The sequence below is a fragment of the Capricornis sumatraensis genome, chromosome 2 (genome assembly GCF_032405125.1).
Source record: "Capricornis sumatraensis isolate serow.1 chromosome 2, serow.2, whole genome shotgun sequence".
Lineage (NCBI taxonomy): Eukaryota > Metazoa > Chordata > Mammalia > Artiodactyla > Bovidae > Capricornis > Capricornis sumatraensis.
Genome location: NC_091070.1, coordinates 220,392,001 through 220,416,655, shown reverse-complemented (window position 1 = coordinate 220,416,655; position 24,655 = coordinate 220,392,001). Strand labels below are relative to the sequence as shown.

General features: G+C 61.6%; 1 protein-coding gene across 18 annotated transcripts in view; it reads left to right on the top strand.

Moving 5' to 3' along the window:
* The first annotated feature begins 8,126 nt into the window (after positions 1 to 8,126).
* Positions 8,127 to 24,655, top strand: part of KIF1A (kinesin family member 1A) — a 66,165-nt gene continuing 49,636 nt past the window's right edge. For all 18 annotated transcript variants that reach the window (XM_068963858.1, XM_068963857.1, XM_068963856.1 and 15 more), the window contains exons 1-12: positions 8,127 to 8,232; positions 13,935 to 14,011; positions 15,046 to 15,225; positions 16,042 to 16,107; positions 16,513 to 16,691; positions 17,666 to 17,777; positions 19,063 to 19,140; positions 19,473 to 19,538; positions 20,028 to 20,045; positions 22,358 to 22,433; positions 23,728 to 23,806; positions 24,314 to 24,456. In XM_068963858.1, the coding sequence (XP_068819959.1) occupies positions 8,127 to 8,232; positions 13,935 to 14,011; positions 15,046 to 15,225; positions 16,042 to 16,107; positions 16,513 to 16,691; positions 17,666 to 17,777; positions 19,063 to 19,140; positions 19,473 to 19,538; positions 20,028 to 20,045; positions 22,358 to 22,433; positions 23,728 to 23,806; positions 24,314 to 24,456 (1,180 nt within the window). The remainder of the gene's footprint in view (positions 8,233 to 13,934; positions 14,012 to 15,045; positions 15,226 to 16,041; positions 16,108 to 16,512; positions 16,692 to 17,665; positions 17,778 to 19,062; positions 19,141 to 19,472; positions 19,539 to 20,027; positions 20,046 to 22,357; positions 22,434 to 23,727; positions 23,807 to 24,313; positions 24,457 to 24,655) is intronic.

The following is a 24,655-nucleotide window of genomic DNA, read 5'->3' as shown; positions in this document are numbered from 1 at the left end:
CCATAACATTTCATATGCTCATTTCATATGCTAGCAAGGTAATGCTCAAAATCCTTCAAGCTAGGCTTCAGCAGTTCTTGAACTGAGAAATTCCAGATGTACAAGCTGGATTTAGAAAAGGCAGAGGAACCAGAGATCAAATTACCAATATCCTATGGTTCATAGAAAAGCAAGGGAATTTTAGGAAAACATCTATTTCTGCTTTATTGACTACACTAAAGTCTTTGACTGTGTGGAACACAACAAATCTGGAAAATTCTTAAAGAGATGGGAATACCAGACCACCTTACCTGCCTCTTGAGAAATCTGTATGCAGGTCAAGAAGCAACAATCAGAACCGGTCATGGAACAATGGACTGGTTCTCAGTTGGGAAAGGAGTACGTCAAGGCTGTATATTGTCACCTTGCTTATTTAATTTCTATGCAGAGTACATCACAGGAAATACCAGGCTGAATGAATCACAAGCTGGAATCAAGATTACCAGGAGAAACATCAACAACCTCAGATATGCAGATGACACCACTCATGGCAGAAAGTGAAGAGGAACTAAAGAGCCTCTTGATGAGGGTGGAAGAGGAGAGTGAAAAAGCTGGCTTAAAACTCAACAGTCAAGAAACTAAGATCGTGGCATCTGGTCCCATCACTTAATAGCAAATAGATGGAGAAAACGTGGAAACAGTGACAGATTTTATTTTCTTGGGCTCCAAAATACCACTGAGGATGGTGGCTGCAGCCACGAAATTAAAAGACACTTGCTCCTTGAAAGAAAAGCTATAACCAACCTAGACAGCGTATTGAAAAGCAGAGACGTTACTTTGCCGACAAAGGTCTGTCAAGTCAAAGCTATGGTTTCTCCAGTACTCATGTAGGGAGGTGAGAGTTGGACCACAAAGAAGGCTGAGCACTGAAGAATTGATGCTTCCTAAATGTGGTGCTGGACAAGACTCTTGAGAGTCCGCTGGACTGCAAAGAGATCCAACCAGTCAATCCTAAAGAAAATCAACCCTGAATCTTCATTGGAAGGACTGTTGCTGAAGCTGAAGCTCCAATCCTTTGGCCACCTGATGTGAAGAGCTGACTCATTGGAAAAGACCCTGATGCCAGGAAAGATTGAAGGCGAGAGGAGAAGGGGACGACAGAGGATGAGATGGTTGTGTGGCATCACTGACTCAATGGACATGAATTTGAGCAAGCTTCAGAAAACGGTGGAGGACAGGGGAGCGTGGCATGTTGCAGTCCATGGGTCTCAAGGAGTCGGACAAGAGTTAGCAACTGAAGAACAGCAACAATCCTACCTGTGGTTCTGCCCTCCTTGTACAGTCTGTGCCTGTCAGGATTTTCAGATCAGGTCCTGGTGTGGTTGCTGAGGCTCCTTCTCCCAGGGCACCTGAACTCTGACCTCTGTCTCCTTGGCACGTGAGACCATGGGAGAATTCTCATTGATTTCCAGAGGCTTTCTGCTTGAGTTTGAAACTTCCGCCCTTCCTGCCTTTGGAGTTTGGCAAGTGTCTTAAGGGGAGAACTAACCATTTGTTCCATTTAAGTCTCTGCGTCTTTCTCCTGGGATCTTGGCCTCTTAAGTGTTGTTTTTCTCAACCTAAAAGCTCTGCAGGTTCTCCACCCTCAGCAACGGCTCTCTGCGTGGGAAGACTCCGGACTCCCAGCCTCGCGCCTGTGACTGGAATGCAAAGCGCTGGGGGAGAATGTGCTGGGGAAGTCGTCCCCTGCCCCACAGCAGCCCCATCCTGGAATCTCCGCCCGCCAGTCTGTGTGGCATCTGTAGCTCTTAGATTCCTTCAAGCAGATTTAAAAACAGTGTGTGGCTCCTCCCATTGTGAACGCTGGGGTGGGCAGGCGGCGGGGCGGGGGAGGAGGGAACCAGCGTCTTCCTCCTGCTCCCCCACCTGGACGCACAGGCCCTCCTTTGTTTTTCCTGTTTGCTGCACGGGTCTCCCCCCAGGGCCATGAGCAGAGTCTCCTGTGTGTTCTCGTAAATGCTTTCCCAGACGAAGGTCTAGCTCTTCTTTCTTTAGCCAGTTGTCCAAAACCGACCTTATCCCATCCTGCGACGCTGCTTTATCACTGGTGGATTTGGGGTTTGCCTGTGTGTGTGGCCCAGCTTCATGTTTCCACTTTCCTCTCTTCTCACGTCACCACTAGACTTTGGGAACGACTGCAGCTTTAGAGTAAATACGATAGCTGGTAGGGCGTGCTCCCCTCTTTCTTCTTTTTCAAAACTCTCTTCCAAACTCTTGCCAGATTTCACTGAAAATCCTGTTGGAATATTTTGCTTATTGGAATTGCACTGAATGAATATAGCTAAATCTGGGGAGAACTGAAAATTTTGCATTATCAAATTGAACATCTTTCATAAATATTTTCTTTGTTTCTAATTATCACCTGTTTTAGGACTTGGGATCACATATTCAAAGGGCCCAGCCTTTATGTTTAACGTATAGGGCCTCTTGCTGAAGGTGTATTAGAATCCTCATCCTAGTTTGCATTCTCACTAGGAATTCACCACCTGTTGTACTCTTCCCACTCCACCCAGAATGTCCTAAGACTTTTCTCAGTTTCAAAAGTGCAGAGATTTTCCTGCATAAGGCAACATGCATTCTCAGAGAGGTACACCCTCCAGTCCAGGTTGGATGGCCATCCATGGACGTAAGAAGGTGAGAGTGTTGAAGAAACATCCATGGTGTGTGGATGGAGGCACGCAGGTGGCTGGCTGGAAGGGGTTGTGGGGTGGAGCTGGCGCGAGTCCAGCCCCCGAATTTGGCCCCCACCCTCTGGGCTTTCACTCATGTCCCGAGCTTTTGGCCTTGGTTGTTGGCCAGCCTGGTACTCTCTCGTCTCCCTGTAGCCTTGGATGAGCTATGTCACCTGAGAGGACAGTCCTGCTCCTGTCCAGCCTGTTCTGGGGAGTCCTGGGGCACCAAGGAGCTGGCCCTGGGAGTTTGCAGGATTGACCCCAGCCCTGCCCATGCCCTCCCCTGTCTGTAGAGAGAGGAGAGTCTCTCTCTGGGTCTCACCTGGGTCTCTGCAGCCCCTCCTGCTCTTGGTCCTGGGTCCATGCACAGAGGTGCCCCCCCATCCTGGAAGGGGGTCTTTTGGTCAGACTTCAGAAGGTGATGATTACAGGGGAGGCTGAAGCAGATCTTTTCAGAAGTGGAGGTGTCACGGACCCTCAGTGTGGGAGGGTCTGAAAGAGACCCCAGGCCTCTGCTCTACTTGGATGCCCCTGGTGACAGGAGGCTCAGGACTTAACGGGCATCAGGTTCATTTCAGACAGTAGTAGGGGAGCCCTGGCAACTGAACAGCTGAATAGCAGTGATGAGGAGGAGCCCCCAGAACTCCGGGCTGCCTGTTTCCTGGAGCTCCCGGCCGTTGCCGTGACCGGTAGCTCGCCTTCCTTAGCCTGCCCCTCCCCTTTGCCGGGAGCCCCTCCTCAGCCCCAAATCCCCGTGGGGGAGCAGCAATGGCATCGGCTGCTGCCCTGCAGCCCTGGGGAAGGAAAAGCTCCTACTTACTAGAAATTTGTATCAGCTTTCTGTTTCATTCCTGCCGTACACCAGGCCTTGTGCTAAGTGATTTACCTACGTTTTGTTTTAATAATGTGTAAAAAATCATGCATTTTTTTTCCCCACTAGGGAAGCTGTTCCCCATTTGGCTTATTCCAAGTGACTTGGCCATGGCCTCTCCCTGCAGCCCTGGGGAAGTCACTCTCCCTGGAGGTCCGGGACCCCAGAGTGGAATCACTTTGGGGTCAACCTCCTCAACCTGGTCATGGTGCAGATGGGTAAACCGAGGCCCAGGGGCTGAGTCACACAGCTGAGATAAAGGCAGGACCGGGACGTGCCCTGACCCCAGGCCTGCGCCGAATCCCTGTAGCGTGCGTGATTCCACCCTGGGCGTGGCCTCGGGGCTCGAGCCCGGGATCTACGCGAATTAGGACAGGCAGCATTGTGCAGACGTCTGTCCTGTTGGTTAGGGCAGTCGACTTCACCCTTTTGGTTTGCTGAGTAAATTGCCCCCTTTCCTACTGGCTTGGAGACCACACCAAGTCGTGGCTGCCGGCGGGAGCCCCGGGGAGGGTGTGCACGGACAACCTGCTGTGAATGCCCTTGCCCTGTTGGTGACTTAAAGGCCGGCCATGCGGGGGTCGTTTTCACTTGCAGAGAGCCCAGCCGGTCACTGCCCCCGTCGCAGGTGGGGACTCGTGCTGGCTCTCATGCGGGCTGGTGGCCGGACTCGGGCTCTGGGGAGGAGTCCCAGGGAGGTTCCCGGCTGGGCTGAGTCCCCTAGGACTGGCCCCCTGTGGTCCCTGATGGCCCGTGTCTGCCCGACCCTCTTCCTTCTGTGCTGCTGAGGCTGCCTGGGGGCAGCTCTGGGCACTGGCCTCCCTCGGGGGCTTCCGGGGCAGGGGCACTGTCGGGGCTGGAGGAGCTCGGGAGGAGATGAAACACCTCTGCAGAGGCGCCTTGGGGCACACTTGGTTCCGGTGGATTTTGCCTTTCTGCCAGGTGGGGCTGAGGCTCTTTGTGCCCTGCGTCACAAGCTGGCCCCGTGCTAGTGACTAGGCTGCTGTCCTCAGGGACACTCGGCCCCGTGTGGCGCCGCCTTGGAACCAGGGGTGACACCTCACCACACCCCCCGTCTCCTGGTCTCTCAGGGCTCCGGGCCGCTCCCCTTGGACATACCCCGACCCTGACCGTGGCGTGGAGGGGAGTGGGACTCAGCCCGCTGTACTGGACAGAGCTCACTTGTCCTTGCTGGTCTCCAGGCGCCCCCTGGGAGGGGGAGGGACTGGGGAAAGCAGATGCTCTGTGTGCAGGTCCTGCCCTGCCCCAGGGCCCCCTCCTGGGAGTCTGGGAGCTGCCCCGTGTCGTGTGGACAGTGGATGCCCGTGGGCCACCCTCCCAAAGGGGAAGGGTGGGGCATCAGATGGGCCCCCCCTGCCACATACAGACCTTGCTTCTGCCCGTGTTCCCACCTTTTCAGCCTGGAAACCAAGCCCCTCCTGCCTGCCCTCCCACCTCATCCGAGTCTCGGGCGCTGCTCTGTCTACTCACCTCCTGCCTGTGGGCTTCCAGCCCAGGGTGGGTCAGCCCTGTCGAGCTGGCACAGACCTAGCTAGGAGCCTGCCCAGGGCCTGAGTCCCCAGGACAACTGCCTGCTCCGTGTGAGTGTGACCTGCAAGTGGATGCGACGGCCAGCTTCGCATTCACGCCTGGGTGGCGGCCGACCCTGGCCGTGCCCCCGCCCTCCTTCCTCAGGCGTTGGCCCCCAGCCGGGTCTCACCGTGGGTCTCCAAACCTCAGTTTCCTTTCTGGCTTTTCTCTCCTGTTTTTTCCTAAAATAGTACCAAAGTGACACGCTGCGGACGCGGCATCGAGCTCCGTGGGGGCTGGGGGGCTCTCCGTGAGGAGCAGCCCCGCCCGTGCCCCCGACCCTGGAGTCCCTGTGCCCTGGTCTGTCTGCTCCGTTTAGCTCCCCTCTGGGACAGTCAGCTTGTCTGCACCGTCGACACCTCTCTCCCTCTTCCTGCCATGCTTCCTGTGAGCTGATTAGTATAGTGTGTTGTTTACGACAGCAGGACTGTGAGCAGCCTCTCCTGTTGCTCGAGTGCACTCTGCTTGTGTTTTGCTGTTTTTAACATGCATCAGTCTGCTGAGGGTCTTGGGTGCTGTATGTGGACCTCGTTTATCATGCGGATCTTCCTCGGGGCTTATCTCCTTTATCACACGGATCTTTTGCGGGACTCACGGAGTCTCTAGCTGTGCTCGGGCTTAGTTGCCATGTGGCATGTGAGATCTTAGTTCTCTGACCAGGGATCAAACCCTCATCCCCTGCACCAGAAAGCGAATTCTTCCCCTCTGGACCATCAGGGAAGTGCCTACAGTTTCCTTCTTGTAGATGTTATCAGAAATAACTGACAGCTGATGCCTGGGTTCATCACTGATCTCTAATCAAACCCTCGGATGGACGCTTCTCTGCGTGGGAGACCCTTCCGGCCTTGCAGCGCTGTCTTGCCCCTGAGTGGGTCCCCTCCACTGCCCTCTGACTGGGGGTGTCCCCCTCCAGGCAGCCCCAGGGCCCTCCTGGGACCCCTTCACCGTCCTCTGGCTGGGACCCCACCCACGTCTTCCTTACGTGTGGAGCACAGGTTCCCGCCTCTTCCAGAGTCTTCCTGGGTCTCCCTTTCACCCTCCCCCGGCTGTGGTTTGCCTGAGGTCAGAGTTCTAGGCTGAATATTGCTGCCGTTCCTCAGCAATCTGAAAGTATTTCTTCCTCCACTGTCCATGAGGTGATGGTGCCATTCTGAGTCTCCCTCCTCTGTGGCCTGCCTTTCTCTGTGGAATCTTCCCTTTAGCCCGGAACTCTTGAAAGTTCACCATTTGCAGTGGTTTATGACCTTTTGTAGCAGGTGGGGTAGGTAGACCTCTGAATTTGGAAACTCATGACTGGCAATGCTGGGAAGTTTTCTTGAATTATTTCTTTAACAGTTTCTTTTCATTGATCCTCAAATTTTATTTCTCTTTTCGCATGGAAAATTACTTAATTGTATTTCCAAGCTTTTCATTTACTTTTAAAGGTCTGTTTTCATATTCTTAATTTCCAAGACCTCTTTCTTACTCATTAAAAGTTCCTTTAAAAAATAGTATCCTTCACTTGCTCATGGATAGCTTTTCTTTCTGAGAATATGAATTACAAAGCCTTTAAAATTTGTGGCTCAGAAGGTAAAGAACCTGCCTGCAATGCAGGAGACCTGGGTTCCATCCCTGCGTCGCGATGATCCGCTGGAGGAGGAAATGGCAACCCACTCCAGTATTCCTGCCTGGAGGGCTGCAGTCTGCGGAGACTCGGACACGACTGACACTTTCCTGCCTCATCTCTTCCTACTGTGCCCCCCTCTTCGTTTTAGTCTCTGTGTGTCTCGATAGAGGGTGTGATCCTGCTCAGTCTCCCCTGGCGGCCAGCACACTAGCCCCGCAGCAGGAGTGGAGGCTGGGGTCCCCCTGCCGGCCATCTCACTGGGCTCTTCACATACACCTTCAGCTGGTCCTCAGAGCCCCAGGCTGCAGAGCCTCAGTCTCCCTGAGGGTACCCTCTGGCCTCCTGCCTGGTGGGGGCGGTAGGGTTGGGGTGGGGGCATGCCCTGGATGTTCGCTGGTAGGGGTGGGGGTCTCAGGGTCTTCATTACTCTGCTGGAGCTAACAGCTGCTGTCACAAAGTAGCACAGATTGAGGGCTTAGACAACAGAAGTGTATTGTCTCTGAGTCTGGAGGCTGGATGTCCCGGACCAAGGGGTCAGTCAGCAGGCTGGCTCCCTCTGAGGCTGTGGGCAAGGACATTGCCTGTGGTCTCCTGCACTGGCGGCTGCGGTCCCGGCACCCTGCGCCACCAGCGAAGCCCTGCCTTTTGGTGGTTTTCGCCCGGTCCTCAGCTCGCCGACCCCGTCTTTTCTTCGCATGGTGCTCCCCCATGTGCATTTCACTAAGTCCCCTTGGGCAGTCCCACTCAATCAGTGACCTCCAGAGGCACCTGGAGTCCTTCCGGCTCCTGGAGTGAATTACCTGCTTCTTGTTGCTGCTGCTGCTACTGCTAAGTCGCCTCAGTCGTGTCCGACTCTGTGCGACCCCATAGACGGCAGCCCACCAGGCTCCCCAGTCCCTGGGATTCTCCAGGCAAGAACACTGGAGTGGGTTGCCATTTCCTTCTCCAATGCATGAGAGTGAAAAGTGAAAGTGAAGTCTCTCAGTTGTGTCCTACTCTTCTCGACCCCATGGACTGCAGCCCACCAGGCTCCTCCGTCCCTGGGAGTTTCCAGGCAAGAGTACTTGTTAGGCTGCCGCTTTCTCAGGCTCCTCTCATCCGGTTGACTGTCTTTCCTAAAACTCAAGGCCTTTCTCGCCCGCAGCCGCCCGCTCTGTTCCTCCTTCTCTTGGACTGGTCCTCCGAGTAGGTGTCACCGGGGCTGGACCAGAGAGGGTTCCATTGCCAGAAACACCTGCTGCACCTTTCTGGGCACTGTTTCTAACTCACATCTCCCTTTCCCCCAGGTGTCTCCCCTGCTCGCCAGGACTCCCACCGCTGCCAGAAGTGACCCGCAGGGGCCGCAGAGATGGCTGGGGCCTCGGTGAAGGTGGCGGTGCGCGTCCGCCCCTTCAACTCCCGGGAGATGAGCCGCGAGTCCAAGTGCATCATCCAGATGTCGGGGAGCACCACCAGTGAGTGCTGGGCGGGCCCTGGGGCCGCGGGGCGGAGGTCCAGGCGGGCGGCTGAGGACGCACGGGTCCTGGGGAGCACCAGCAGTGAGTGCTGCGCACCGGCCCGGGCGCACGGGTCCTGGGGCTGCAGGGGCAGAGGCCGCCAGTCGGGTGGCTGAGAGCGCAGACGCGTGTTCTCTCGGAGTCGCTGGGGCCAGAGTTCAAAGCCGAGGTGCTGACAGGGCCGGTGCCGGAGGAGGGCTCCGCCTGCCTCCCGTGGCCTCCGGCGACGGCCACGCCTGCACGCCCTTCCCCCTGCTCCGAACTCACGGGGCTTCTCCCCTGTGTGTCTGGGTCTTTGCTGGCCTCGTTCGGACACTGACCGCTGGACTTAGGAGCAGCCCCGATCCAGTGTGCCCTCATTTCAACAGCTACATATATCTTCAGAGACCCTGTTTCTCCCATTCTGAGGTTCAGGGGAGATGTGAATTTGCAGAGGGTACTTTTCAGTCCAGGACACAAGGTCCTTGATTTCTCATCTCCCCATTTCTCCACACTCCCTGGGAGCACGCTCCCAGGGAGAGGGGATGGGGTGTGTGCTCCTGGGGATGGGGACAGAGTATGTGCTTCCGGGAAGCACTCAGCCCCACCCAAACTGAGAAGCAGGGTGTTGCTGGACACCTGGAGGCCCCTCACCCCAACCCCTAGAGCAGGCATCTTTGCTTCTCACACTGGGGACCAGCAGGCGCGTTTGGGGCCCTGGAAGTGGAACCAGTGTTTGGGTCACCTCCTGCTGATCAGGAGCCCAGCCCCACGCCTGGTGTCAGGCGGGAATGCGTCGTCCTCTCCCGGCTGTGTGGCTGGCAGGCTCAGCGGGCAGCTTGCACCGGGAGCTGTCGCCCGCAGCCCCGTGGGGAACCTGCACCCCGTGGTCCTCAGGTTGTAGGAGGAGTGTGGGGACGGGGTGGGGGTCAACTTCTGCCGTCCGCAGTGTTGGAGGGAGGGTCTGCCCCAGGGGAGGCGCAGTCGGGGCTGTGAGGGCTGAGGATTCGGGCATGGCTGGAGGTGTTCTGTCCTGGGGGTGTCCTGGGGCGCCACTGGACTCTGTGAAAGGGGGTTCTGGGCTGGAGGGCTTTGCGGAAGCCCTGGGGCATGTTGTAGAGGCCCCAGTGGGAGCCTGCAAGGGGCCCTGCTGAGCATGGCACCCAGCTGCATCGGGGGCTCATAGCGACTCTCATGAGTGGCGTTGTCTCTACCAGCTGCCCGGAAGCAGAGCTGAGGTGAGGGTTCGGGTGCCAAGAGCTCACCTGGGAGGTGGTCCTTGGTTGCAGTGTGGGGGCACAGAAGCTGGGAAGGGGTGTTGGTGAGCGGGTGCCCACTGCAGGAACAGGGCCCAGCTCTCTGGGACCTGTTCATGCGGGACACACTTCTGGGCGTCCTCCTCAGGAAGCTGAGGTCTTGTCCAGCTACTGCCCCCATGCGGGCAGAGGGTCCGTCCAGGACCTGGGCCTCTTATATCTCCAGCCTGGCCCCATGTGGGTGGCGGTCTGTCCAGTCTGGCTCCCTTGAGGCTGAAGAAGTTGTTACAGCAGGGACCCTATTTCTGTAAGGTCTTAGGTCGCATTCTGAGGTTCCGGTGGACATGAATTTGGGGAGGACGCTATTCAACCCAGGCCAGTGCTTGTGCGGGGTGGATGCCTTCAAGGCCAGGCCCTCCAGCCCTGCAAGGCCCCACAGGCCCTCACCCAGCCTGGCCTTCCTGCCTGCAAGGCTGGACCCTGGCTAGCTGGGCCTGCTGTGTGTTTCAGGGAATGGACTGCTGTTCTGGAAGGTCCATCGGGACCCCCCTGATGGTCTCCCCCGCCCACACAGACCCTGCTAGTTGCACAAAGGCCCTTGTTGACCAGCAGCTTGCATGCATTCTCAACACCCAAGTCCTCAGAGAAGTTGGCCCCACTTGCCATCACTATTCTAGAATGTTCTGGGCTCCAAATAGAGTGAGGCTGGGCCTGGGAGCCCACAGAAGGGAGCATGGGTGTGGCCAGGAGTTGGTGACATGGCTGTGGGCCTGTAAATTGGAGGAGTGGCTTGGACACATGGTGTCAGATGCAGGGCCCTGGTCAGCAGCCCCAACATCAGGCCTGGGGAGCAGGACCGAGGCCCTCACTGCCCTGGGGGTGATGTTCCCGTGGGGACACAGATATGAAACTAGATGGGCCAGGGACAAGGGCCATGGCTGGCAGAGCCTCGAGAGGGCCTTGCTGGGGGCGGGGGGGCCTTGCTGGGCAGGATGACCCCTCCTGCTACCTGGAGAGCCTCCTGACATGAGCCCGATGCTGAGAGAAAGTCCCCGGACCCCTGACATGGATGTTTCCGTCTCCATCTCAGTGAGGCCACTTTCTAAATCTCGCAGGTGGTGAGCAGTGGCCTGTTGCTAAACTAGACCTCACTTGGTCCGGTGTGCACGCGTGCACACACACACACACACACACACACACACAGTCTCACACACACCCGCTGTTTGCCCATTTCCGTGGTGTAAATACTGTCCCCATGTCGGTTCCAAGCCCCCCGGGGTTTAACCACAGACTCACGGAACTCCTCAGTGTTGAGCACATGCTCCTAGAAGGAGCGGAGGCTGCTGCTGGTGCGTGGGGCCTTCAGACTCTGAGAAAGCGGCTCATCCTAGCTCAGCCTCTGCCCTGATGTTCTCGCCCCATGGCGCCCGTCTTTGTCCCCCGTGTGCCCGCAGCAGGGGCCGAGGTGCTGAGTCCCCAACAAGCCCAGGTCCTGGCCCCTCCTCAGAGCCTCAGGAAGAGGGGACACAAGGCCACACGGGTGCTGGCGGGTGGGTGCTGCCGTGTCCCCCTGGCCCAGGGAGGTCACCCTGGTGAGGGCTCAGAGGCATCAGTGGAGAGCAGGCCTGGGCTGGACCCTGGGGAGGGCAGTCCCCCGGGAACCCAGGACCGTCTGTGATGGGGACACCAGAGGACCCCGGGGTCAGAACAGGGTGGGGTCACAGTCACACCACGGACTCTGTGCCAGTGGGAGGGGCAGGTGTCAGCAGGTCTGGAGCCAGAGCAGCTCTGCCCGCTGGTCTCCCTGGCGGGCTCTCCTTGAGGCCCACTCCCCGCTCACTGACCCTGGCAACAGGCTATCCCCTGCCCACTCGAGGTTCCTTGAGCGTGTCTGTGCCCTGTCCCTAGGGGGGCCGGGGGTCCCAGTGCAGGCAGATACCCTAGCGCCAGGACAGTGTCAGCACCAGGGGGACAGGGGTTGCGGTCAGCGAAGGAGAGGGGGCTGGGCGGGGTGGGGCGACAGGGTGGGCCAAGCTGGGGCGCTGGTGGGCGCCAGGGCCTGTGTGCACTTGGGGGGCACTGTGATTGTCATTTCCACGGCGCTGGCATTATCTGTGCTGAGGTTCTGGCGGCCACATCCCCACGTCCAGCAGGAGGTGAAACCCGGGCAGCTAGGTCTCCTCTCAGCCTTGCTCCTGGAGGCAGCATGGATGACGTGACCCCCTTTCGGCTCCAAAGAAAGGGCTGTGATGGTCAGCCGCCTGCTCCCTCCCACCAGCCTCCCCAGGGTACTGAGCCATCACCTAGAACCCCTCAAACCCAGGGCCTGGGGCCTGGAGCCGGATCAGCCACAGGGACCAGGCTTCTGGTGACACCTGGGCCGTGAGCAAGACCTTCCGGAGTGCCCAGTAGGGGACCTGCCTGCTGAGCCGGTCAAGGCCGGGGTGGCCAGGGTTGGGGTGCAGGCCCCATTGCTGCCGACAAGGCGGCTTAGACAGCAGGTCCTGAGGCTGTTGAGTCCCGATCAGGAAGTCACCGGCTGTGACATCAAGGTGCTCCCTCTGAGGGGAGGAGCAGCTACTCCCCACCTCGCTCACCTCCTATTCTTGTTGATCAGCTGCTCAGTCGTGTCTGACTCTGCGACCCCGTGGACTACAGCACACCAGGCTTCCCTGTCCTTCACCATCTCCCCGAGTGTGCTCAAACTCATGTCCATTGAGTCGGTGATGCCATCCAACCATCTCACCCTCTGTTGTCCCCTTGTCCTCCCACTTCAATCTTTCCCAGCATCAGGGTCTTTACTAATGAGTCAGGTCTTCGCATCAGGTGGCCAAAGTATTGGAGCTTCAGCATCAGTCCTTCCAAGGAATATTCGATGTTGATTTCCTTTAGGATGGACTGGCTTGATCTCCTTGGAGTCTGGGGACTCTCAAGAGTCTTGTCCAACACCACAGGCCAAAAGCACCACTTCTTTGGCACTCAGCCTTCCTCATGGCTCTCGCCTCTAGCGGTTTCTGGAGATGCTGGTGTCTCCTGGTCTGGAGAAGCGCTGTCCCGGTCTCCACCTCCGTCTTTACACGGCCTTCCCCACGCGTGTGTCTGTGTCACGTTCCCCTTAGAAAAAGGACGCCAGCCCCGTGGGATCAGGGCCCATCCAACCCCAGTGCGACCTCCTCCTTACCAGTCCCACCTGCCAGGACCCTGTCTCCAAATAAGGTCACATCCCGAGTCCTGAAGTCAGGACTCCATGTATGAATTCTGAGGGGGGTCAAGACTCAGTGACGTGTGAATTCTGAGGGACATGACTCAGCCTGTCGCAGGGGTGTGGTTTGCTCTCTCAGTGAGAGTTATAGGTCACCCAGGACACGGGCTGGTGGGGCAGGGTGTGGGGTCCTGGAGCTCAGGAAGGCGAGGGCCCCAGCCCCCAGCAGCTGAGGAAAGCTGGTCCGAGGGGTGGGCAGCATGGCCCGCATCTCCAAGTACAGGGAGGAGGGTGCTGCGCTCCTCAGATGAGATGCCGTGGCGGGCAGTGGCCTGGGGCCCTGGAGCCCTCTCCCACCAGGACGGCCCGAGTTCCTGGTGGAGGTGAAGCCCCAGGGAGGCGTCTGTTCCCAGCCAGGTGGGCTCTCAGGGGTTCCTGGGGTCCTCTATCAACACAGGCATTGGGGTTAAGACAGTGTCCCAGGAGCCTCAGTGCCTGCTGCCCGGCCATAGCAGACATGCTGCTGGCCAAGCCCAGGCCTCCAGGACCCAAGGCCCGTCCAGGGCGTGGGATCCCTGGGGTGCTTTGGCCTTGGGCTGGACGCAGACCTCAGCAGGCCTGCCAGCGGTGTTGCTCGTCCCCTGATGAACCGACATTTCGTTCATCAGGAGAGCTGCCTCCTGCCGGCCCAGGTGTGGCTGGTGGAGGAGGGGGACTGGGGGGAGCTGAGCTGAAGACAGCCCCACGGCCCCCGAGAGTGGACACGCAGGCCCTGCAGGAGCAGGAATGCGTGGTGTCCCCGCAGAGGGACAGCCAGCACGCCCTGGAAGTGGACAAGCACACGAGTGTGACGGGCCCCAACAGAAGCGAGGACGCGGCTGTGACTGACGGTCTTCTGGGCCTCCTAGGGCACATGTGTGCAGAACGGACGTGAGAGGCCAGGGCTGGCTAGGCGAGCAGAGTGTGGACCCAGGAGGAGGGGATGGGCCGTGGGCTTGCGCTCTGGCCTGGTGCCTGCACGGAGGGACCGGTCTGCACTGCCTTGTTGACAGAGGATTATCTGCCTCATCCCTGCCCATTTCGGGGTAGGGGGCTGGATTTTCTGAGGCTAGAGGCCTCTGAGGACCCTGCCTCCCTGCCCTGGGGTTCCTCTCAGGCACGTCCAGGGTCAATGTGTCCCTGCAGGGCAGCGCTAAGCATTATGTCTGTCTCCCTCCCCGCAGCCATCGTTAACCCCAAACAGCCCAAGGAGACACCCAAAAGCTTCAGCTTCGACTACTCCTACTGGTCACACACGTCGGTAAGCCCAGGGCTGGGGTTCCGGTGGGGTGGAAGCCAGTTCCGCCCTGCTTGCTGTGTGGCCATCCGCCAGTCCCTTGACCTCTCTGAGGCAGTGGGGTGAGGGGCCCATGCGGTCCCCTGCAGGGCCGATGCGGGTGGTGTGGGCCTAGGTGGAGGCCCGTGGGGAGGGGCCTGCTTTCCTCAGTTGCCTTGTGTGTGAAAGGTCATAGTGCAGGTGCCAGGGGCACTGTCCCCTGCTGTGACAGGGACCAGGGGCTGTCAGCCCACCAGGGGCAGTTTCCCAGGGTCTGAGCTGTATACTTGCCCACCAGCCTCTCCTCTTCCCCAGACATCCCAAGCTCAGTGTCCGAAGCTGAGCCTGCCCCTCTGACACTGGCCTGCCCACGCCCTCCACTCCACTTCCCCTGGGAGCCTGGAAGGCCTCTGGGCCTTTCACCCCCCACCTCCTCCATCCTGTCCAGTCCTGCCTCCCCCAGCCTCCTGCATCCTAGAAGGCGTCCAGGCCCTCTGCCCCTGGACCCGGGCCCGCCTTGGGTCACATCTCTGAGAGCCTGGTCCCAGGGCTCCCCATTTCACCTTCCAGCCCCTCCTCTCCCAGTCCTGCCTAAAGAGACCACTGTCTTCAGAACAGTGTCCAAGGGCGATAGCGCAGCCCATGAGCTCCTACCCTGCCTTCTCTCCAGCCCCATCTTGTCACTCCACGGCCGCCACACCAAGCTTGGTTTCAGGCACCGCGTCATGCACTCCCACTTCCCAGCCTTTGCACACGCTGTTCCCTCTGCTGAGATGCTCTTCCACTCTGTCCGGCCCGAGCCTGATGGCCCTTCCTACCGCTCCCTCCGGAAGCCGCCCCCCTCCCAGATTATTTCCCCTCTCCAGGTGTCCTGTGAGGGGGTGGGCGGGCAGGTGTCCTCCCCGCCGCACTGGCCTTGGCCCCGGAGGCCTCTGGGGCGATGCGGGCGCTCAGTGACCCTGGCGGGTGGAGAGCTCGGCACCCCAGCCTCCTGCAGCGGCTCCCCTCTCCTCCTGCAGCCAGAAGACATCAACTACGCCTCCCAGAAGCAGGTGTACCGCGACATCGGCGAGGAGATGCTACAGCACGCCTTCGAAGGCTACAACGTCTGCATCTTCGCCTACGGACAGACTGGGGCTGGCAAGTCCTACACCATGATGGGCAAGCAGGAGAAGGACCAGCAGGGCATCATCCCGCAGGCACGCGGCGGCGGGTTGGGGCCTGGGGCGGGGCCTGCGGAGGGCTGCGCAGATGGGGTGTGGTCCGAAGCTGGCTGGGGAGGGGCCTGGGGTGGGGCGGGGCCTAAAGAAAGCTGTGCAGATGGGGTGTGGTCAGAAGCTGGGTGGGCGGGGCCTCGGGCGGGGCGAGGCCCGGGGAGGGCGGGGCCTGGGTGAGGCCTGGGGAGGGCGGAATAGGCTCCCCCGGAGAGCAGGGACCAGGAAGGAAGGTAAACCAGGACAAGGGTAGGGCCTGGGCAGGAGGCAGCATGCGAAGGTGGAAGACCGAGGTCCGTGGATGTGGAGCTGCAGGAGCTGCCCAGCCCTGGCCAGCGCCCACCGCGGTCATACCCATGACGGGAAGGCTGGGACAACTGCTGGTGGGGGCAGCTTTTCCTGGGGAGAGCTGTGAGGGCTGGTGGTCCAGGCAGGGAGAGGTGCTCAGGACATGAGGTGCCCGCTAGCCAGGTCTCCAAATCTGACCTGGTCAGTACTGGACTCGTCAGGGAGGGGAGAATTTCAGGTGGTCTGCGGCATGGTAGATCCTCGACCCCATGCAGGTGAGGATGGCGGGAGGAGCGGGAGAGGATGAGGTGTCAGCCGGGGGTCCCCTGAGTTATCAGAAGACAGTGACTCCTTGGCTGCAGGCCTTCTCAGTGCCTTTAATGTGGACCGTGAGTGTGTGGGAGGCACTTGGGGAGCAGAACCCTTGCTGGGGTGCAGGAGCCCAGCACCTCGAGAAGCAGGGCTCTGGGGACAGCCCAGCCTCGCGTCTGACTGCATCCTCTATCCCGGCAGCTCTGTGAGGACCTCTTCTCCCGCATCAACGACACCACCAACGATAACATGTCCTACTCCGTGGAGGTAGGGCTCCCCACTGCCTGTCGCTTGGAGCGTGGCTTTTCTGACCTAAAGCCAGTCCTCCCACTGGCCTGCGCCCCTATCTTGCCATCCTTGCACGCATGCCGCAAGTCTGCCCGCCCTGTGCTGGACACTGGAAGGGGCAGCGTTATCTCCACGGCGCTCATGAGCAGCTAGTCGTCGGAGCTGCATGGCTGGGGCTGGGCTGTGGCCAAAGTGGCGCCAGTGTGGCCTCCTTGGGCCAGCTGGCAGCATGGCTGTGGGTGGGGAGGGCCAGGCAGGTGGGGGTGGCCTGATACCTCTGCTTACACATTCCAGGAGGGGCCCTGTCCCAGCAGGTGACTTGGGTACATGCTGTACCCTGCCTCCCCCACCTCGGGGGTCCCTGATGTCAACTCTGTCCTGCAGGTCAGCTACATGGAGATTTACTGCGAGCGTGTCCGTGACCTCCTGAACCCCAAGAACAAGGGCAACCTGCGTGTGCGGGAGCACCCGCTGCTGGGTCCCTACGTGGAGGACCTGTCCAAGCTGGCGGTCACCTCCTACAATGACATCCAAGACCTCATGGACTCAGGGAACAAGGCCCGGTGTGTGCGGGTTACGCACCCACCCTCCCTCCCCACCCCACCACAAGCGCAGCCTCGAGTCTCTCCGAGGGAGACTGGGCCTTGGGATGCCTGTTGGTGTCCCCATGGGGGTTGTCCGGGGCCCCTGGTGGGCCTAAGGCCATTTAGGGCACATGCCAGCCTGCGAGGGACCTCCAGCTCGCCCAGTGCTGTGGACGCCTTCACCTACGTGGGGTTTGCTCCTCCTAGAGGGTCTGGCGATGGCTGCCCTGGGTGGGGCCAGGCTGTGAGGCCCAGCTCTGCCTTCTCGGGGTGTGTGGAGAGGGCCAGCCTCAAGGCACTGCCAGCCACAAGCTATTGGTCTCCGTGGCTGCCATGCCCTGGACCTCCCAGCCCAGGAGGGTCTGCCCGGGTTGCATGGCAACAGCCGCCCATCTGCCACCCAGGGGCTCCCGGGAGGGTGAGGAAGACTGGGTCTGCAGGCGACACCCAGCACTTGGCCGTGGCCTGGCAGGGACCTCTCTGTGCGGGGAGCTGTCCGGCAGTGAGCCCAGCCTCTGCGCTTCCCCAGGGGCTCTGCATGTCGGTGGCATTGGGTCCAACACTAGCCTCTGGTCAGGCAGCCTCAGGCCTTCTCCTGGAGCAACTGGGGTGGGGTATGACAGTGGACCCTTCTTTCCCTTCCTGGGGGCCTTTCTGCACCACTGCCCACAGACCACTGCCCCAGGCGTTGAGTGAGCAATAGCTGGGCTCTGCTGAACCCCTGGAAGCCGAGAGACCACCCCCCAGTCATGGCACCCTGAGTGCCAGGCTCGAGCTGGGGGCTGCAGGAGCTACTGTGGCCGAGGTGGGCAGATGGCGAGGGCTCTGCCCGAGCTCTGACAAGACGGCCCCGGCAGACGTCTCATGTCCTCGGCAAGCAGGCTGGCACCACCAGCAGCCCTCACGTCCGACCGTGGGGCGCCAAGTGACCGTATGTGGCTTCTGTTCCCCAGGACAGTGGCGGCCACGAACATGAACGAGACCAGCAGCCGCTCCCATGCCGTGTTCAACATCATCTTCACGCAGAAGCGCCATGATGCGGAGACCAACATCACCACAGAGAAAGTGAGCCGGCTGTGAGGGTGGGGCGGGCGGGGCGGCCGGTCAGGTGGGCGAGGAGGCCATGCTGGGTATCAGCCTGCAAGGTGCAGGCGGCGCCTTCACGGGGCGCTGACCGTCCACGGCCCAGCTTGGGCCTTGAGGAGAGGCGGCCAGGCCTGAGAGGCCCCCTCATCTCAGCCTTGGGTGCCACCTGGGAGTGGGGGGACTCAACTGAGGGGCTGTGACCTTAGATTAGCCTCCCACCAGGCAGTTATGGTGGAGCTCACGGGGCCTGGGAAGGGTGTCCCCTGGGCTGCAGCGCAGGGCAGCCCTGCTGCCCGGGGACACCTCAGGGCCCTCCCAGGGTGGAGTTGGGGGCCTTGGGTTGAGTGGGTGCCCGTCACAGGCTGACCGTGGGCCGTGGTGCAGGCTGGGGCACCCCCTGACTGTGGGCGCTGGCATCTGTGAGCACAAAGGAAAGCTTGTGCTGAGCTGCCCGCCGCGCCCCCACCCCCAGAGGCCTCTCCCACGCGCCCTGGCCTTGTGAGTGGGCCAGGACAGGGGCCTCATCTCCTGGGGCCTCTGCCAGACATGCAGACTGCGGGTGCCGGAAGGGGCAGCAGGGCGGGCGCCCATCGCGGCCCTGACCCTGAGTGCCCTGTTTTCTCTAACGGCCCCCACGCCCACCCTGCCATCCAGACCCTGTTCCCGGGACAGTCGGCGGAGGGGCCTCTTGGTCCCTGAGGATGCTGGGTCGCCTCTGCCTGGCGCCGTCCTGCGGGGGCCTGGAAGGGCGGGAGTGCAGAACTGGGCCTGCACCAGGCTGGCTACGGGCTGCCTGCCGCTCCCGCCCCTCAGGCTCTGGGCACTGGGGGGGTCCTGCCTGCAGCCTCGGTGGCTCCAAAGGGCGTGGGCCTCCCCCAGGAGCATGTGGCGGCCCACCCAGGCTGGGCGAGTGCCGGGGTCCCTACCCATTGCTGGAGCAGCTGCGCCCCCACAGGGCAGCTGACCTGTGGCGGAGGGGCTGCCGGAGCTGGGTTCAAATCCCACCATCCAGTGAGCCTGGCCTGTGGAGTGGGTGGCAGTGACGGTGGCGTGTGGGTGAAGAGCAGCCAGCACGCAGGGGGCAGTGGGCGCCGGGGGCGGGGGCAGGGCGCAGCCTCCCCAGGCAGTGGGCTCGCACGGCAGAGCAGGAGGAGCTGACGGTGGACAACACTGGCCCGGGAGGGCGGGCCCTGCAGGCCGCACCCGGGGGGACGGGCCCCATTGGGCATCGCAGCTCCTGCGTGTGACGCCCGTGTCCTCACAGGTGAGCAAGATCAGCCTGGTGGACCTGGCTGGGAGTGAGCGGGCCGACTCCACGGGGGCCAAGGGCACACGCCTGAAGGTAGGGCCACCCCCACGAGGGTCTGCTCCTACCACCACCGACTGCCCAGTGGGGCCTGACACCTGGGTGGTCTGAGGGGAGGGGGAGACAGCAGCTCAGAGGAAAATGGACCGACACCCAGTGGGGGCAGCCACAAAGGGTGGAGGGAAGGGGAGTTGATTTCCTGCACCCGCTTTGGTCCTGCCATCGTGGGATGGGGAGGGCGGGAGGGTTCACTGGTCCCCCAGGCCGGGGGGCTGGGCGCTGGGCCTCCATCAGGGCAGCTCAGCTCAGGTCAGGGTCCCACGGGAGCGAGGGCCCACGCGACACCCGGCCGCGTCATCCCCATGCAGGAGGGAGCCAACATCAACAAGTCCCTGACCACCCTGGGCAAGGTCATCTCTGCGCTGGCCGAGATGGTAAGCGGGCCCCGGGTGCTGCCGCCCGGGGGATGGGGTGGGGGTGGGGGACGCTGGGAGTGGCCCCTTGTCCCGGCCCTGTCCGTGCTGTGGGGCTGGGCCCACAGAAAAGCCTCAGAGTGTGGGGACGGAGTCCCCGGCTGGAGGTGGAGCCGGGACCCTGTCGTTCCCTGGAGCCTGTGAGACCGGGACGTGCCATCTCCCTCACGGGCCCTGAGGGTGGCCCTGGGCTCTGGGTGCTGTGACCCTGGGTGCCCCCCAGGCTGCTCAGCAGGAGGAGCGGAGACCCTCGAGTGAGGGCTCGGCCTGGTGGAGGATGTGTGGGGGTGTGGACTCAGATTCTGCTCCATCCTGCTCTGAGGGCTGAGGGCAGAGCAAGGGCCGGCGGTCATGACGGGCAGCAGTGGGGTGCCAGGGGGTGTGGGCAGAGCTGGGGCCTCCGCCCCAGGCCCAGAGCTCTGTCCTCAGGCTCTGTCTTTGCTTTTGCAGGATTCGGGGCCCAACAAGGTAAGCAGCACTTCCCCTCTTCTGGGGGAAGGTCTCAGCCTTTGGTGGGGAAGGGGGAGGCCGTGGGAGCCCAGGCCACAGCAGTCCTGCTCGGAGCTGGGCCGGGCCCGTGAGTGGAGAGCAGGCTGCGGGGTGGGTGAGAGGCGGCAGGAGGCTCGGAGATCACTGTGAACTAGCGGGGGCGAGCACAGGGGTGAGCCTCGTAAAGGGCAGGGCTGGGCTGTGAGCGTGACCCGAGTGGGGCCTCTTGTCGGCGTGGCCTGGGGGGCGTCACGGGAGAGGCAGCCCCAGGGCCGGGGCCTGCGGGTCGTGGAGGAGCCGAGCGGGCAGGCAGTGCCACCGTGCCGCTGTGCAGCCCTGAGGCCTGAGGCGTGAGCCGGGAAGAGCTGGTTAGTGTGAGGGGAGGGCACGGGCTTAGGACTTGTGAGAAGGAAGGAGAGGGGCCACACGAGCATCTGAGAGGAACAAGCCCAGCTGCGTAGGTGCCTTGCGGATGTGTGTGAGGAGCCGTGAGAAGGGGCGCGTGCCGTGGCAGGCGACCCAGAAGTGGGCTGCGAGGGGCTCTGAGGGGCTGAGAGAGAGCGGGAAACAGGACAGTGTGAACAGCTGTGAGGAACCGAGAGAGGCTCTGGGCAGCTGTCAGGGCCCGTGGAGAAGTGTGAGGCAACTCAAGTGCAACTGCTGAAGCACTGTGGGTGAGTGTGGACCGTGTCGAGGGACGTAAACACGTGACCCTGTGAGGAGACGGAGGGATTCGGGGAGTCCGAGCAAGTGTGTGTGGAAGCTGTGGGAACTGTGTGCAGAGCTGGAAGTCCGGCACGGCGTGTGGAGCTGTGTGAGGAAGCGTGTGAAACTGCGGCTCAGCGGGAACTGTTGCGGAGGGGCTTTGAGAACCATGGAGCGCCCGTGCGAGGGACTAGATGGGACCCGCTCTGTGCGGAGACTCGTGAGGAGGCGCGAGGCGCTGGGAGAGCGGGGAGCGGCTCAGGCCGCTGGCAGCCCTGTGGCTCGGTGTTGGGAGCAGCGCGAGGGCCGGCGAGGGCGGCGGTGTACGAAGGTGTGAGGAGCGTGTGGGAACTGTGTGCAAAATCGTGAGGGATCGTGTGGACTCTGGGGAGCTGAGGAGACGTGAGAGGAGTGTGCGAGATGCTGTGAGGAGTGAGGGACGTGTGCGCGCAGCTTGTGGTGAGTTGAGAGGAACCGTGTGAGGAGTTGTGTGGGGATGCGTGAGAAGATGGGTGGACGTGTGTGAGTGACCTGTGCGGGCTGTGAGGAGCAGTGAGGGACCCCGTGACAAGTGGTAACAAGCTGTTTGGGGAAACATGAGAGACTCTGTGAAGAGGTGCGGAGCTTAGGTAAGAAACTGGAGAACTGCGTGATGAGCCGGCGAGTAGCTCAGGAGTGGAGCGGGGGGAGCCGTGTGAGGAGCCACGTGGAGGACCGAGGACGGGACTGTCAGGCGCTGTGGTGACTTCCAGGAGCTGAGCAACATGGTTTTGAGGAGCCAGTTGAGGGTCAGCCCTGGACGCAGGAGCGGGGGTGCCCACAGGTAATGAGGCCCGAGGGCCCGGCCTGACCTGCTCCCCAGTGGCGTCAGGAAGCAGCTGGCTGGGACGTGGTGGGAGTTAGCCACAGGCTGGCTGTGGGCTGGTGGAGACTGGCGGATCTGGACGCGCCCCTGGGCTGCCATGTAGGGAGCAGCTGGCGGGGCTGGCCGGGTGGCAGGCAGGACAGTGAGGGTCAGGGGGGCGAAGGTTCCGGGGCTGAGGTGCTCGGGCCACGCAGACGGAGCAGAGGGAAGAGCCTGTGAGGGAGCCGCCAGCTAGGCGCCCTCATGGGGTGACAGCGTGACCAGGGGGCGTGAACTGTGGGAACGAGTCTGACAAAGGCGGCGGAGGTTCCCCCTTGAGGAGTGAGTAACAGAAACACAAGGTGGACATCGACGCCGTCACCACCAAGCTTGCAAAGGAAGTCCTCCCTGGGCCGACGCTCTCAAACCCGCTCAGTAGCCCCCGCCCCACAGCCAGGCCTTCCAGGACCCTCGGTCCTGCAGGCTCTCCCCAGGCCTAAAGAGCAGCAGCCATGTCTGTGTGGCTCCCGAGGGGCCTGGGACAGACAAGGGGAAGGCTGAGGAACGTGCTGGCAGGTCCTCAGTTCCAGTCCCAGCGAGGGCGCCCAGGGTCTGGAGGGAGAGGCCATGAGGGCAGGCCCAGCCGCGTGCCCTGGGCAGCCAGCCCGCGCATCCCGTACGTGCTGGCCTGACCCCACCTCAGGTGGGCTCAGGGCTGACCTTGGACACCTGTCCCCAACAGAACAAGAAAAAGAAGAAGACAGACTTCATTCCCTACAGAGACTCGGTGCTGACCTGGCTCCTCCGGGAAAACCTAGGTGAGGACTCACCCGGCCTGGGATCTGACACCCGCGGGGTGCCACCTTCGCCCCCACTCTGTCTCGGAGGGCGCCCATCCTTCCCTGGCTGAGCGGCGAGACCGGGGACTCCTCCCGGGGGACCAGGAGGAGTGGTCAGCGGTGGGTTTACGCCACCACGCTGGGGGGAGGTGGCCCTCGGGGCCGCAGACCTGCAGCTCCCTTGTCGGTGCCCCTGGCTCGGGGCGGTGGCTCCCTGACCGTCACAGAGACTTGCCTCCCGCCATCTGTGACCTCTGGGAGCCCTGCTGGCTGTCCAGAGCTGCCTTGCTTCCCCGCCCTTCCCTCCAGCTGAACTCTGAGCCAGTGAGAGGGAGATGGAGTCTGAGACAGCCCAACACCCATGTGTTCCGCCCAAAATGGCCTTGGGGTCCTCTCTGCCTATCCTTACAGCAGGGTGTGGGGGCTGGGGGGACTGATGTCCAGAAGGGTAAGCTGAGTCCCAGGTGGTTGCGGATGGCTGGGGCTCTGGGGCCTTCCTTGTCTGCATGGCTACCAAGAGCTGTGACCCTGACCCCCAGAAGCAGCCTGGCTGGTCTCTGGTGTGGGCCGCATCGGGCGCAGCGCCAGGCCTCCTGGTGGGGCAGAGGGCAGGTGGGAGACGGGGGTGAGAGTCGCAGGAGTGTGTGTCCTGTCCCCTGACCCCTCCCCCGGGGCCATGCCCAGGCCCTGCCCCAGGGTGGGCACTGCACCCCTAGTCCTTCACACTGTCAGCCTGCCATCCCTGGGGGGCCGCGCCCTGAGAACGCGGCCCCAGGACACAGGTCCCTGGGGTCGGTGTGTCCAGAGCCCCAGCAAGGGCAGGACGAGGACCAGTCCTGGGGCCGCCCAGCCCTGGCCCAACAGGACCCACTGCCCAGAGGCGAACGCAGTCAGGGCGATTTCCTCACGCCGCATCTGGGAGGCCCAGGCCGGGAGTCTGATGGGAAACACATCCCGGATGACAGGGACCAAAGTGAAATCTCTATTGGACAGAAACAGTCCTTATCCGCTAGTAAATGCCATGAAACCCCCGCAACGTGCCTCTTTATCATACGGACGGGGTGGCTGCTTGTTGTAACATGACCCTAAATGTGAGAAAAACATTTTTTTATGTAGAAGACAAGCAAGCCAGGTGCCTGGCTTGGGAGGGAGGCCGGCCCCCTGCTGTCTGCTCCCTCCCAGTGCCCCGTTGTGGGGCGCACCAGGAGGGTGGGAGATGGGACGGGTGGGTGGGGCTGACCCTTGGCGGGGACCACCGGGTCTCTTCCCATAGGCGGGAACTCCAGGACCGCGATGGTAGCGGCGCTGAGCCCCGCGGACATCAACTATGACGAGACGCTGAGCACCCTGAGGTGTGTCCCGAGAGGGCTGGGGGTGGGCAGGAGCGGACCCTCCAGGCGCCTCCACAGGTGGCCGGCTCCGCTGGGCCCCTCGAGGCTTCCAGTGGCCGTCAGGGCCCCCAGGACCTCATGGGCCTCTTTGTGTGACCCATCGCTTGTGGGCTCGAGTGGCCCCGGGCCCCCGAAACGAAGCCAGGAGAGCAGTGCTCTGGCTGAGTGGTTCTCCCAAACCTGCGGGCCATGGAGCCACGGGGGGTCTTTAATGAGCCCCCGGGGAGAGGCGTGTCTGCAGGTCCCGCTGGCCAGGGTGCTGCTCAGTGGCCTGGCTGGGCATTTTCGCCTCCTGGCCGGGAATACATAGGGCTGGGGTGCAGGTTAGACTGCTCTGTGCATCCTGGGGCCTTGGTTTCCCCAAGTGCTGAGCCCCTGTAGGTTGGTGCCCCTGCAGGTGGGTGCAGGTAGGGCTCCTGGTGCCCCCGGCCGTCAGGCGCACAGCCCCCAGTGCCCCTTGCCTCCCAGGTACGCTGACCGGGCCAAGCAGATCCGCTGCAATGCCGTCATCAACGAGGACCCCAACAACAAGCTGATCCGAGAGCTGAAGGACGAGGTGACGCGGCTGCGGGACCTGCTCTACGCCCAGGGTCTGGGCGACATCACCGACAGTGAGTGTCTGTGCCCGCCTGTCCCTGCAGGGCAGTGGGGCTGTGGCCCCGGCTCCTTCCTGGGACCACCACCCACCGACGGCAGCCCTTCTGGCCCAAGGCCCAGGCTCTGCTGTGGGTTCTAGGGCTGAGTAGCCTCTGGGTGGGGGGGCCAGTATCCTGGAGGGACCTGGCGGGCTTTGTGTTTGGGTTTGCGGCT